This window comes from Mus pahari, chromosome 8, assembly GCF_900095145.1.
Source record: "Mus pahari chromosome 8, PAHARI_EIJ_v1.1, whole genome shotgun sequence".
NCBI classification, from domain to species: domain Eukaryota; kingdom Metazoa; phylum Chordata; class Mammalia; order Rodentia; family Muridae; genus Mus; species Mus pahari.
This window is the reverse complement of record NC_034597.1, coordinates 13,450,953-13,463,957: the sequence shown is the minus strand read 5'-3', so window position 1 is coordinate 13,463,957 and position 13,005 is coordinate 13,450,953. Positions and strand designations below refer to the sequence as shown.

The window sequence follows — 13,005 nt, the reverse complement described above, 5'->3', positions numbered from 1 at the left end:
AGCAACCACATGGTGGCTCACAACCATCTGTAATGGGATCTGACTCCCTCTTCTGGGGTGTCTGAAGACAACTACAGTTGTACTTACATCCAATAAATAAATAAATCTTTAAAAAAAAAAAAAAATACAAGATTCTCCATCTCAGACCTACTAGGTAGGAATCTGCATGTGACCCAGACCACTCCCAAGTTTGGAGCTGCTCTGGTATCTGAAGGGAATTAACCTTTGACCCGAGACAATATTTAGACACCAGTGAGGAACTACATAATGGCTAAATGGTGAAGAGTGGGGCTTTTTAGAATGAGGCAGCCGTGCTTATTCAGAGCAGGCACTCCCGATACAGAGTAGGGAGGGGGATGTGATAAGCTATGAGGCTTAAAAGGGTCACAAAATAATAAAACTAAAAATTTAATTTTGAAACAGGGAAGTGGTGGCACACACCTTTAATCCCAGCACTCGGGAGGCAGAGGCAGGTAGGTTTCTGAGTTCGAGGCCAGGCTGGTCTACAGAGTAAGTTCCAGGACAGCCAGGGCTACACAGAGAAACCCTTTGGGGGGGGGGGGGGGATGTAAGTTTGAAAATAACGTATAAATGGAGAGATGGCTCAGCAGTTAAGAGCACTGGGTGCTCTACCGGAGGTCCTGAGTTCAATTCCCAGCACCCACCCATCTGTATCTGTAATCCCACGGGATCAGATGCCCTCTTCTAGTGTGCAGATATACAAACACAGACAAAACATACACACACTTAAATAAATGAATCTTTTTAAAGGGATGGGGGGGGGGGGCTGTAAAACAATACTTCTTTATCAAAGATACTTACCAGGCCTCAGAGTCTGAGTATAGCCCACTCCAATTAAACTAGAGTTGTTGACCTTTGCCTAGAAAAAGAGAAAAACATTTCTGAAGGGAGACAAGTTCTTGGAAATTCCCCATCATGGAGCTGTGGAGCCTGTGCCTTTAAGTCAATGAGATACTAAAATATTATCATGTACTAAGTAAACACCAAGTGCCACTTTAATAAACATTAGACATGAAGTCAAAATCTAATTGTCAGCAGAACCTGACATTCTTTACACACCTTAGGATGTGTGTACAGCCCCCAACATGATCCACAGCCTAAAGAATACACTAAAAAAACTCACAAAAACAAGTAACTATGTCGCTGATAGCACCTGTCACACTCACTAGAGGTGAGAGCCATCTTTGACTACACAGTAGGGAGTTTATGAGCTCAGCATCACTACTTCAGCATCACTACTTCCTCCACCCTCAGGGCGGGTAGGCTGGCTGGCTTCCTTCCTTCCTTCCTTCCTTCCTTCCTTCCTTCCTTCCTTCCTTCCTTCCTTCCTTCCTTCCTTCCTTCCTTCCTTCCTTCCTTCCTTCCTTCCTTCCTTCCTTCCTTCCTTCCTTCCTTCCTTCCTCACACCCTGACCGACAGGCTGCTGGATTTGGCTGTAACTAGTTGAGGCCTGATGAGGAGCAAGGTTTATCAACTCCTTATCTCCCTGACAACTTAGGATGGCGGTCCCAGACCTTCCCAAGGTGAGAGGAGCGCTGGAGAGCAAGTATGTTAAGCGGCATGTTGGGAGTTGGTTCTAATGCTGTGTCTTATTTTGGCTCCCAAAAGCCGTGCTCCCAGACCTAAGGGATCCTGCTCCCAGCTGCCTTCGACTGATAATAAAGAACTGCCATACAGCCAATGGTGGGGCAAGGAGATGGGGCAGGACTTTTAGACTGCGAAGGCAAGGGACCGAGGGGAGAAGTGCTAGCCCCGGGGAGGATTAGAAGTGCCCAGCCACTGAGCTGGTCAAAGCATATCAAAATTTGTTGGTGTGTGTGTTTCACTCTTAAATCCAAAGGGCTGCTGGGCAGGCACACGCCCGACCCACATTCCTTCTAACGCCTGTCTCCAGGACCTCAGCTAACATCTCCACTAAGCCATCTTCACGCTAACAGAGGTATCCAAACTGTACCCTGACATCGTCACCTACAAATGTGCTAGGCCATTCATAGCTATACAGGACACATAGAGCCTGCAAGCCACAGGATGCATAGGTAAGCCGGGGGGCGGGGGAGCACATGCCCCTCAACCCGAGCTCTTCAGCATCCTGGGGCTACAAGTATAATCAGAGCAGCAGCGTGCTGTGCGAACAGATATGGAATGACTCAGTGACTCTAGTCTTGCTATACACAAGATAAAGCCAGTGCTTCTGGGCGCTGCTCTACTGCGCCGTCAACAGCTCTACTTGGGTGGGAAATGCTGTATTTATTTCCACAAGGACTGTGAGCTGAAAGGTGTTTCTGACGGCTGGCATACCATCTGTCATGGTGCCACAAGCATACATCTGACAAGAACACTTAATGTAAAGGAGACCAGTGCAGCCAGTCACAGATGCACCACTGACTGGTCAAAGAGAAAAGCATTCTGGGTACTTTTCACACTATCTCTGCTTATGAATCTTTAAACATAAACAAAAGATAGGGCTAAAATATAACTGCTTAAAGCTTCAAAACTCGAGACTGGAGAGATGGCTCAGCAGTTAAGAGCACTGGCTGCTCTTCCAGAGGTCCTGAGTTCAATTCCCAGCAACCACATGGTGGGCTCATAACATCTATCATGAGATCTGATGCCCTCTTCTGGCATGCAGATGTACATGCAGATAAGAGCACTCATGCATAAAATAAATAACTTTTTAAAAGGTATCAAAACATACTGTCCCTGGAGCTCAAGAGTACTTTATGTAGCGGAAGTAACTTGCCTGACTTTAACTTCCCATCATCCTAGCACATACAGTACAGACAGTCCCTGACACACAGTAACAGCTGCTGAGCTGCCAGTACTGGCAGCCGATTCCCTGCCCCTCACAGCACCCTCTCTTCTATCTCAACCCACTGTGACTAAAGACAGAAACAGGAGAAAGGGCCAAGATTCAGACAGGCGTGGCCATCTCACTTTGCCCTTAGCAGAGGGGAGGAAGTCCTGGAGGTGCAGGGTTTTAGGCAACAGTCCCTCCCAGTCAGATATTCTACTCACCCTAGACAGGATTAAGGTCAAAACACTAGGTCTAGTCCTAGCTTTACCTATGCCACTCCACCCCACCACCAACAGTAATATTTAGTCCTCTCGGCCACCTGTAAAAATCGTGTTACACTAGTGAACTCTCAGATAATATCTGAAGGTACTTTATAAACTATAAAAAGACAAAGTCAAAGAAAGTACTATTATTCTCCAACAAAAATACAAGGCACCCACGCAAGGCTCGGCTCCACACGCCGGTTACCCGGAGCTTAGGCAAGCTTCCCCAAGGGGGCTCAGGTATATTCGCAAAACTAACTCATCAGCTCTCAAAGTAAGGTAAACTTCTGTGATTGTTATCATTTTTCTATTTAATTTATCAGTTATTATTCTGTGATTATTAGTTATCTTTCTATTACCGTGACCAGACACCATGACCAAGAAACTTATAAAGAAAGCACTTAATTTGGGGCTCCTGATTCAAGAGGGTGAGTCCGTGACCATTATGGCGGGAAGCATGGCGGCAGGCAGGCAGGCAGGGTGCTGGAGAAGTAGCTGAGCTGACATCTGATCTATAAACATGAGGCTACTCCAATCTCCTCCAACAAGGCCACACCTCTTGATACATTCTCACCAAGTGGGGACTGCGCATGGGCGGGGAGGGGGGATCATTCTCATCCAAATCAACAGGGATCTACCTTGCAGGTCAAACCTCTATCACAATTTCCATAGGAAAAGGAGCATTCCAATTCCAATCCCATCAGTAAACATGGGACTGCGTGACTCCCAGGGAAGGTTTCTATATCATCCCAGAGTATATACCTGTAGTAATTCCCACAACCAGAAAACCCCATCCTAAGCCCAAGAGGTACTCACAGAAATAGAAGCAGTGGGATCCAACTGGTATTTAGCTGCAATGCCAAAACGAGTGCAGTTGGTACCTGATGTCCAAGCAAGGTTTACTGAAGTGTCAAAATCTTCACATACTTTCTGATAAATTGATCCTCCAAATTCTGTCCCATTATTTCTATAAGATATTTTGAATTAGAATCTAGAATAGACAATGTAACCACTTCTAAGGTACTGGGTAGACTGCAGCAGGTATAAGCTACTACTAGTACTGAACGGGTAACACAACGGCACAGTGCTTGCCTAGCGTGCCAGAAACCCTAGGTTCATTCCCCGGAGCTGAGGGGTAGGGAAGGATGACAGCACTCATGCTAGTCTATAAAGCTCTACTAAAAACTGCCAAGTCTTTTCTGGTGTGGTTGAGACAGGGCAAGTCTTACTCTATAGCCCAGGTTAGACTCCTTCCCCACAATCCTTCTGTCCCCGCACCCCCCCCTTTTTTTAAGACAGGGTCTCTTTATATGGTCCTGCTGCCCTGGAACTCACTATGTAGACCAGGCTGGCCTCAAACTCAGAGATCCTTCCTCCTCTGTCTCAGGAGTGCTGGGATTCAAGGCGTGGAACACTCGCTCGCACACTCACTCGCTTGCTCACTCACACACACTGAGGTTGTGGTTCAATGATTGAACGCTGCCTATCCAGATGAATCCCTGCATTCAACTCCTAAGCAGCACCATACACATACTTGTGTGCACACACAAAAGTGAACAGCAAAATATAAATAAGATTGTGTGTGTGTGTGTGTGTGTGTGTGTGTGTGTGTGTGTGGGCAGTGAGTTTAAGAGACTTTAAAAAAACAAAACAAAAAAAACTATGTTATCTGCAGGGCAGTGGTGGCACACACCTTTAATCCCAGCACTTGGGAGGCAGAGGCAGGTGGATTTCTGAGTCCGAGGCCAGGTTGGTCTACAGAGTGAGTTCCAGGACAGCCAGGGCTACACAGAGAAACCCAGTTTGGGGGGGTTGGGAGGGGGAGATGTTATCTAGGAGCAGAGAGGTGTCTTATAGGGTCTTTAGGACCTTGTCACCAAGCCTAAGGTCCTGACTTCAATCCCTGGGACACTCAATTCCCATATGTGCCATAAAAAACAGGTAAAACATACAACAAATTTTAAGATTGTGTGTCTATCTGGTAGGATTATGAGAAAGTTTTCTTTTGTGCTCCTGTTATTTACTAGTATACTATTTTGTCAAGGCTGGAAAGATGGTTCAGCAGTTAAGAACACTGGCTGTTCTTCCAGGTCCTGAGTTCAATTCCCAGCAACCACATTGGTGGCTGACAACCATCTATGTGATCTAATGCCCCCTCTTCTGGTATTCGGGTATATATGCAGATAGACCACTCTTAATCTTTTAAAAATAGACAGTTTTGTCAAAGAAAAAACAGTTAAGTCCTTTCTATATTATCTAACTTGAGTTGGGTAAAAATGTCATACCCTGCACCCCTTTTTTGAGAAAGGAACTTCCTGTGTAGCTCTAGCCAACATAAACTCACTGTGTAGACTAGCGTGACCTCAATCTCAGAAAGATACAGCTGCCACTGCCTTCCAAAATAGGATGAAAGGTGTGAGGCTCCACAACTCACCAAACAGCCTGAGTGACGATGTTAAGACCGTCCTATCAACCCAGGACCCCACACCCCACAGGTCATTCTGTCAGAGAAGGCATTGATAGCAGACTGCCAAGGCTAACACTTCTTCTAAAGGCTTAAACCCAAGCTGACAGGATGAGCAGCATGAGCATCCACTCGGTATCCACAGCACATGCTTCTGAGGACCACCCATGGCAACAGAAACCCTTCAAACTAAAAACTCATCAAAAGAAATGTCACACACCATCCTCTGAGAACCTGCACCTCAATAGCTCGTAAGGAACTTACACATTTGTGTGTAGCTGGAAGTCCCCAGTCCTGTAGCCGACTGCAAAGTTACTCCTGGTCAGCTTTGACTTGGCACTGTCAAAGGTCATTTGGTACCCAGCAAGCCAGCCCTCGTAACCAAAGACAGCTGACCCATGGATGGCAGGTCCAGCAAAATCAAAGTCAACATCACAGCCAAGGTTTATACATTCCCTCTTGTAAGCAGACTTGATTTTACCACTTTTCTTTCCTGTGTTCGGTGAAAAGGTGGTGTCAAAAGTCAGTTTCAAACCTTGACAAATCTGGTCTTCAATTGCAATCTCTGTCCCCAGAGTGTTATCGGTGTTCCATTTCTCTGTGAAAGTCAGACCATACTCACACCATTTGTACTTGGTCTCCAAGGTCCCACTAACTTTGCCAGTGTCTGTATTAGATGAGCCAGATGTTGAAAATTCCTAACAAGACAACAAACAGCTTCATGAACCTTCTCCTAAGCCGGGAAGAATCCACTGCCCAGCTAATGCAGCCCTTACAGCTCTCCACTGTGCTACTTCCTAAGCAAACGTAACAGTGACAAGCCAGCCGCTGACCAACTGACTGCCACCAGAATGTCCCTTACATGTCTAATGATCAATGAAAATTAAGTATACAGGACTGGTGAGGTGGCTCAGTGGAGATAAAGGTTTGCTGCCAAGTCTGATCCTAACCTCCATCTTTAAAGCACACATGGTAGAGAGAATGGAGTCCAGCATCCTCTAACCTGCACATATGCACTGTGACACAGATGCCTACACACATAATCCACACGCAAAATACTGTGAAAACCGTTAAATAAGTTAAATTTAAATTCTTCAATAGTCCATATTCTATTTTTTTCCCTTTCTGAAGATTTACCTTTAATTGTATATGTAAGTACAGGGGCCCATGAAGGCCTGAACAGTATGTTTTCCCTGAAATTGGAGATATAGGCAGTTGTGAGCCATCCTGTGGGTCCTGAGACATGAACTAGAATTCTCTACAAGAGCAGTACCCTCTCTTAGCTGCTGAGCCACCTCTCCAGTCCCTCTGCGTTTTTTAGATGAGTCTTCACTTAGGTTTCTTGCCTTTCCAAACAACTTATGTTATCATCTTTTTGCTGCTGTATTTGGTTTTTGTCTCCTTCTGTTGAGCTGGGAGGCCTGGACCTCTCTTTGTAGAGAAAGAAGCTGGCTGACCTGCCTGCCTCCCTAGTGCTGGGCTTAAAGGTGCGTACCTGCCAACACATCTCACCCAGCTCACCAGATTTTCACTTTTAAAGCAGTGGGAGGGGATGGAGAAATAGCTGAGTAGTTAAGAGCACTGTTGCTCTTCTACAGACCTACATCTGGTTCCTAGCACCCCACAAGATGGTTAAAAAGTTTCACAGTATCTGCTGCCCTCTTCTGGTCTCTGTGGGTCCAACACAAACATGGTGCAGATATACATGGAGGCAAAAGCCATACAGGAATAAAATTAAGTTCTTTTAAAAGTGAAGTGTGGGAGCTTTATTGATTCCTTTACACTTGGTTTATATCATACATCACCTGTCAGCAAAGAAAATAACACAGGGATTAATATGAAGTATAAAAAGCTTAGGCTTGGAACTGGAAGTGGCCAGTGAGCACCCACTTGCTGCTCTTGCAGAGGACCCAAATTTAGGTCCCAGCACCCACAACCGTCTTAAACTCCAGTTCCAGGGACTCTGACAGCACTGGCACCAGGCACACACTGACATACATGCAGCAAACACTCAGACACCTAAAATAAAAACATTTTGCCGGGCAATGGTGGCACACGCCTTTAATTCCAGCGCTTGGGAGGCAGAGGCAGGTGAAAAACCAAAAATAAATAAATAAATAAATAAATAAATAAATAAATACATTTTCATTTTAAAAATAAGTTTTAATCTTGGGTTTATACCAAAAAGACCTGCCACTCCCCTGTAGCATACCAGGTGAAGGGGGAACACAGTTGCTGTATCTTAGAATTTTCTAGAGGAACAAAGTATCTTTCTTTACCAAGCACAGTCTGTGGGTAAAATATCCCAAGAGAAAATGTAACTCTTACAACAGTCTGTCAGAGTCCTGATTTATGGTTTCTATATCATTGTCTCTACACTCCAGTCACTTTAAAGCTATGTCTAAAATTATTTTGTTGTTTTGTTTTGTTTGTTTTTTAATTTATCAGAAATTTCAATACCTGGAAAGTTAAGAAATGTCAAACACTGCCAGGCAGTGAGTGCCTTTAACCCCAGCACTCAGAGGCAGAGGCAGGTGGATCTAAAGTTCAAGGCCAGCCTGGTCTACAGAGTAAGTTCCAGGACAGCCAAGACTACACTGAGAAATCCTGTCTCGAAAAACCAAAAGGGAAAAAACAAAACAAAACAAAACAAAAAAACCTGTCTTGAAAAACTAACAAAATAACATTTTGGAGGTAGATTTGTTTTTTTCAAAGGTACAGCACAGCCTATTATAGGATAATCCAACTGAACTGACAACACGGCAGCTTTGTAGCTCTGCATGCACATCAAGATGACATTAAATACATATGAAGTATGCTCTTCTTCCGACCAACAGTTTACATGGGAAATGTGTATGGGCAGCAGTTTTTAATCCTGCATGACAATGATTACTCAAGTACCACCTATCACCATCCACCCGTCCCTGAGATCAAGAACCAGCCTGACGTGTGCCAAGGAATGCCCAGGACGCAGGGCCAACACGGGCCAAGACCAATCCCCTCCATCACGGGGCATCATCTACATTCTGGGTAGCCTGCACACCTCTGCAGTTCAAGAAATCAAAGGACCCTAGCAGGACTTAATTCTGGGTAGGTTTGCGTAGTACACCATCAGTCCTATGACCAGTCAATCCTTCGAGAACTAACTTACTTCCATAACTTTCCCTAGTTCTGTTTTACCATCAACCTTTCCTTTCCAACAACAATTTTTAGTTTACAAATCTATTGCTTGATCCAATTCTCTGATTATCTTCAACTTCCAGTTTGTCTATCCAATAGAAAGGGTGCTTTTGTTTGTTATGCAGCACTGGACCTCATACATAGCTGCGTAAACACTCTACCGCTAAGTTACACTCCCAGTCTCTCTCTCTCTCTTTTTTTTTTAAATAAATTTTCCTGTTTATTTATTTATTTATTTATATGTATATGAGTACACTGTAGCTGTAGAGATGGTTGTGAGCCTTCATGTGGTTATTGGAAATTGTATTTAGGACCTCTGCTCCATCTGGTCAACCCCACTCATTCCAGTTGGCCCAGCTAGCTCCGGCCCAGAGATTTATTTATTATTATACATCTTCAGACACACCAGAAGTGGGCATCAGATCTCATTACAGATGGTTGTAAGCCACCATGTGGTTGCTGGGATTTGAACTCAGGATCTTTGGAAGAGCAGTCAGTGCTCTTACCCGCTGAGCCATCTCACCAGCCCACACTCCCAGTCTTAAAGTAAACTTTTTAAAGACAAAGATGGCGTGTTTTAATTTAAAACAACATACATGCACAAACATATTTAAAACTCAGTAGACTGAAAATAAAGATTAGTAGATAAAATAGAGATGCAAGGCCCTGGGTTCTACCTCCAGCAACAGTAAAGAAAAAATACTTACAGTCACCTAATACTCTATAATCTATTAATCCAAGTCAGTCACTAAACCATAACCAAATAATTAGACTTCTTCACAGGCCAGAGAAACCACAGGATAAGACAAATAGAAAAGCCATAAATGCAACAGACCTAAGCATTTAGAAACACCACCACAAACAACTTTAATAGACATCAGTTACATGCAGAGCAGCGTGCATACGGTACTGAGCAATCATAGTTTGGCATGAGCATTAAACACCCATCTCCAATCTCAAAACAAAAACTTTTAGAGAAAAAGGGTATACAGTATTTCACTTTATCCCTTTTTTAACAGTTGGGAAGGATCATATGAAAATAGTCAATTCTGTAGAGACATTCCAGTCAGGATAAACAGGCAGACATCTCCATGGATGGCTGTTAGAGTATAGCCACTATACTAAATGGTCACTGCAGTCAAATAAACAAGTTACTCTTAAGCCCAGAACAGGTATTAAGAGAAAGGGTTACAGGAGTCATGGCCTTCATGCTTGTCATCTACCTGAGTAGACAGTCCCAAATAAGCAATGGCTTTCCCAACTTCTCCATGCAATCACGGTAACACATACATAATACAGGAATATAATAAAACCATGTGAAAAGCAGAAATCACATACAAAGGCAATAAATCAGACTACACATAAATCATTCAAAACAAATTAACTTCTGCCTCCTTAAGGGAAAACAGCTGTAGACATTTATGGGCTATGAAATTAACAGATTGGTGAAAACGAATCGGTAACTTACCACACCACTGCATGACTTCGTCTTCACATCCAGCTTCACCAACCCAAAGCCTTCAAAAATAGAGGGCAAAGATATGATTCTTCTGCAGGAAAGATGCACACCCACACTCACATCACAGTTAACATAACCCCAAAGTCCAGGGAACAAAAATGTACTACTGCACAGCACCTGAACAAACATTTACAAGCAGTCAGTTCTGCTAAGGTGATAGCAGCGTTGTCTAGTGTCCTGTAACTGGCTCCACTTCCTGACACACCCTTTTCAAGCCATTTTTACACGTTAGATTAGAAAATCATTTCCTCAGGCTAGCCTATTGTTTATGGCAGCTCACTTAGGACTTTTATCCCAGAGGGGTACCACCAAAAGGCAAGGGGTAGTGGTATGTGCAATACAATTTTCAAGAAAACACAAAAATTGACTCTAAAAGCCCAAACTCTTAAGGTTTCCACCTACCCGGAGTCATAACCACAAAAGTCAAACAGTAATTCAGGCAGCTCTATCCAACCATGGTCTAAACTGTCACTTAAGAGAATAAAGTACAAGCTGTCCCCTCTCCCAGGGGGTAGGGAGTGGGGTGGTACTCCCTTCCCATCACTTGGGAGGCAGAGGCAGGTAGATCTGAGAGTTCAAGGCCAGCCTGATCTACCTAGTGAGTTCCAAGACAGCCAGGGCTACAGAGAGAAACCCTGTCTTGAAAAACAAAACAAAACAAAACAAAGCAAACAAAACAAAAAGAACAAGCTTTTCAATTATGACTGAAGAAAGACTAAGAACTGGGGTACACATGCAGCTGGCAGAAGCATGAATGCAGCAGGATATTCAGTCTGGAAAAGCAAAGCAATTAATTCCTGAGAGGTCCAAGCATATATTTTCTCTTTTATGTTTGTTTAAAAGGGGAAAAAAAGTCCTTACCAAATCCTTTGTTGAAAATGTCTCTGGCAGCTTTGCCGAGGTCAGCATACGGTGGAGGGATACACATCGCTAGTCAAAAGAAACATTCTACAGTTAATGTGACCAGACTAGGACCTACTGCTAACATTTATATTCAAGCAGTCCAACGGGAGTGGGTTTTGATGCCACTAGAACTCCAATAAATGTTATTCTAAGTAGCCATCCATAACAAAAACTTATTTCTAAATAGCTATGTGGTAATACAAACCTTCGACATTTCTACCAAGTTTTAAGAATGGGGGAAGCCTTTCTAACTCCTAAACATAGTGTCTACAGCCTACACAGTGGCCAAAACTCAAGGCGATTGACTGATTTAACTGAGATAAAAACCAAAGTTTAAGCGTAGACGTTCTCCCCTAACAAATCTTTTGGAACGACTTCCAAAATCAAAACCAACACTCTGGGAACTGACACAATTGAGACACGGGGGCAAAAAAATACAATCATCTATGTTTCAGTCACGTTTCTACGGCAACTAAATATCAAATGGCACTTTTAAACACATTACTACGGTTCCCAAGTCCTCCGCCAAAGAGAGGCTTAAGGGCAAGGAATCCGAACTCCAGCAGCGGCCCATTCATTCTCCGGAGTATACATCCACGCCCTTAGGAACACGTGTAATGACCTTGTAGTGCACTCGACCAGTGCAGGCAGACAGCGAACTACTTCCTCTTGCAAAGGGACGGATCTAACTCTCCGCCCGCCCCCAACTCCAGGATGGAATTCAACAACTAGTTGTTTGTTTTGCTTTCGGATTTGTAAATGACACATCCAAAAGCCAAAGGTGGGTGCGGCCAATGACCAACGCCCCAGGCGCGAGCCCCCCTATCTGCAACCCAACAGCCCAGCACCACGTCCGTAACTCAACAGAGTTGGCAGTGTAAGACTTAGGGGCCGCGCAAAGGAACAAACTTTCTAAGTCTTTGTGGGCATCATGTGGGCCACGGCGGAACAAGGTATGGTTTCCTAAAGAGGAACAGGGCAGCCCCATCGCCCCATTGCCCCATCGCGCAAACACCTCTTGTGCTACTTACGCCGTGGGCATACTGGCACACAACACTCAGCCATGGCGAAGTCGCGGGGAAAAGGTGATCTGTGGAAGGGACAAGAAGTGCGGTCAGCGGACAGTCAAAGGGTCCACTGGGGATCTCGGACATTAGAGAAAGGGGCCGGGGCCGCTGCGGCCATCTTAGGGGACCGGGGCCGCCCCGAGTTCACTCTGGCGACCGGCCCGCCCCAAGGCCCCAGACTCGGCAAGAGGCGGGCACCATAGTACCTGCGGGTGTCCTGAGGGGCGCTGCCGCCACCGCTCGGCTCGCAGCTGAGGCCACTCCGCTACCTGGAAGTTGCGCTGCAGCCACCGCGGCTGGAGGGCGAAGTGAAGGAGACACCGTTGCGCCCCGCCGCAAGCCTGGCCTCCCCCAGCCAGGTCCCCGCCGCGGCCGCCCGGGCTGTCTACCGCGCCTGTCCTTGCCGCTCCGCCCGCAGCCCACTCCCACCTGCTCCGGAGTGACCACGTGGGTCGAGAGCACGGCGGTCTCCTTGGATGAGCTGTCTCGGACCGTCCGGCGGGGACCGGGCGAGCAGGAGCTGCGGGGCCTCGGGTTAGGCAATGTCCAGGGCAGCCCCAGGGGCGAGGACCGGGGAACGGCGGAGGCGGCGCAACGGCACCCGCGCGGTCAGGATGGGAGTGGCCACGCGAGTCGCGACGGGGCGGGGCGATGTGGCCCGCAGGGTCACGTGCATCCTCTCTGCCTCCTCTGAGTGTCCCAGCCTGGAGGGCTGAACTTAAGGTCCGGGGTGAGGGGGATGAAGCCTTCTCCCCAAGTGCAGCCTCCGTGCTCTCCCCATCTCGGCTCGCCGC

General features: G+C 45.8%; 1 protein-coding gene across 1 annotated transcript in view; it reads right to left on the bottom strand.

The window, feature by feature from the left end:
- The window catches only part of Vdac2 (voltage dependent anion channel 2), a 14,166-nt gene extending 1,412 nt beyond the window's left edge, over positions 1 to 12,754 (bottom strand). Inside the window, exons 1-7 of the mRNA XM_021203329.2 lie at positions 12,418 to 12,754; positions 12,176 to 12,234; positions 11,103 to 11,171; positions 10,191 to 10,240; positions 5,807 to 6,240; positions 3,895 to 4,045; positions 823 to 880 (exon numbers count right to left, since the gene is read on the bottom strand). Coding sequence (XP_021058988.1) covers positions 823 to 880; positions 3,895 to 4,045; positions 5,807 to 6,240; positions 10,191 to 10,240; positions 11,103 to 11,171; positions 12,176 to 12,209 — 796 coding nt within the window. The 5' untranslated portion in view covers positions 12,210 to 12,234; positions 12,418 to 12,754. The remainder of the gene's footprint in view (positions 1 to 822; positions 881 to 3,894; positions 4,046 to 5,806; positions 6,241 to 10,190; positions 10,241 to 11,102; positions 11,172 to 12,175; positions 12,235 to 12,417) is intronic.
- Between the last annotated feature and the right edge of the window lie 251 nt (positions 12,755 to 13,005).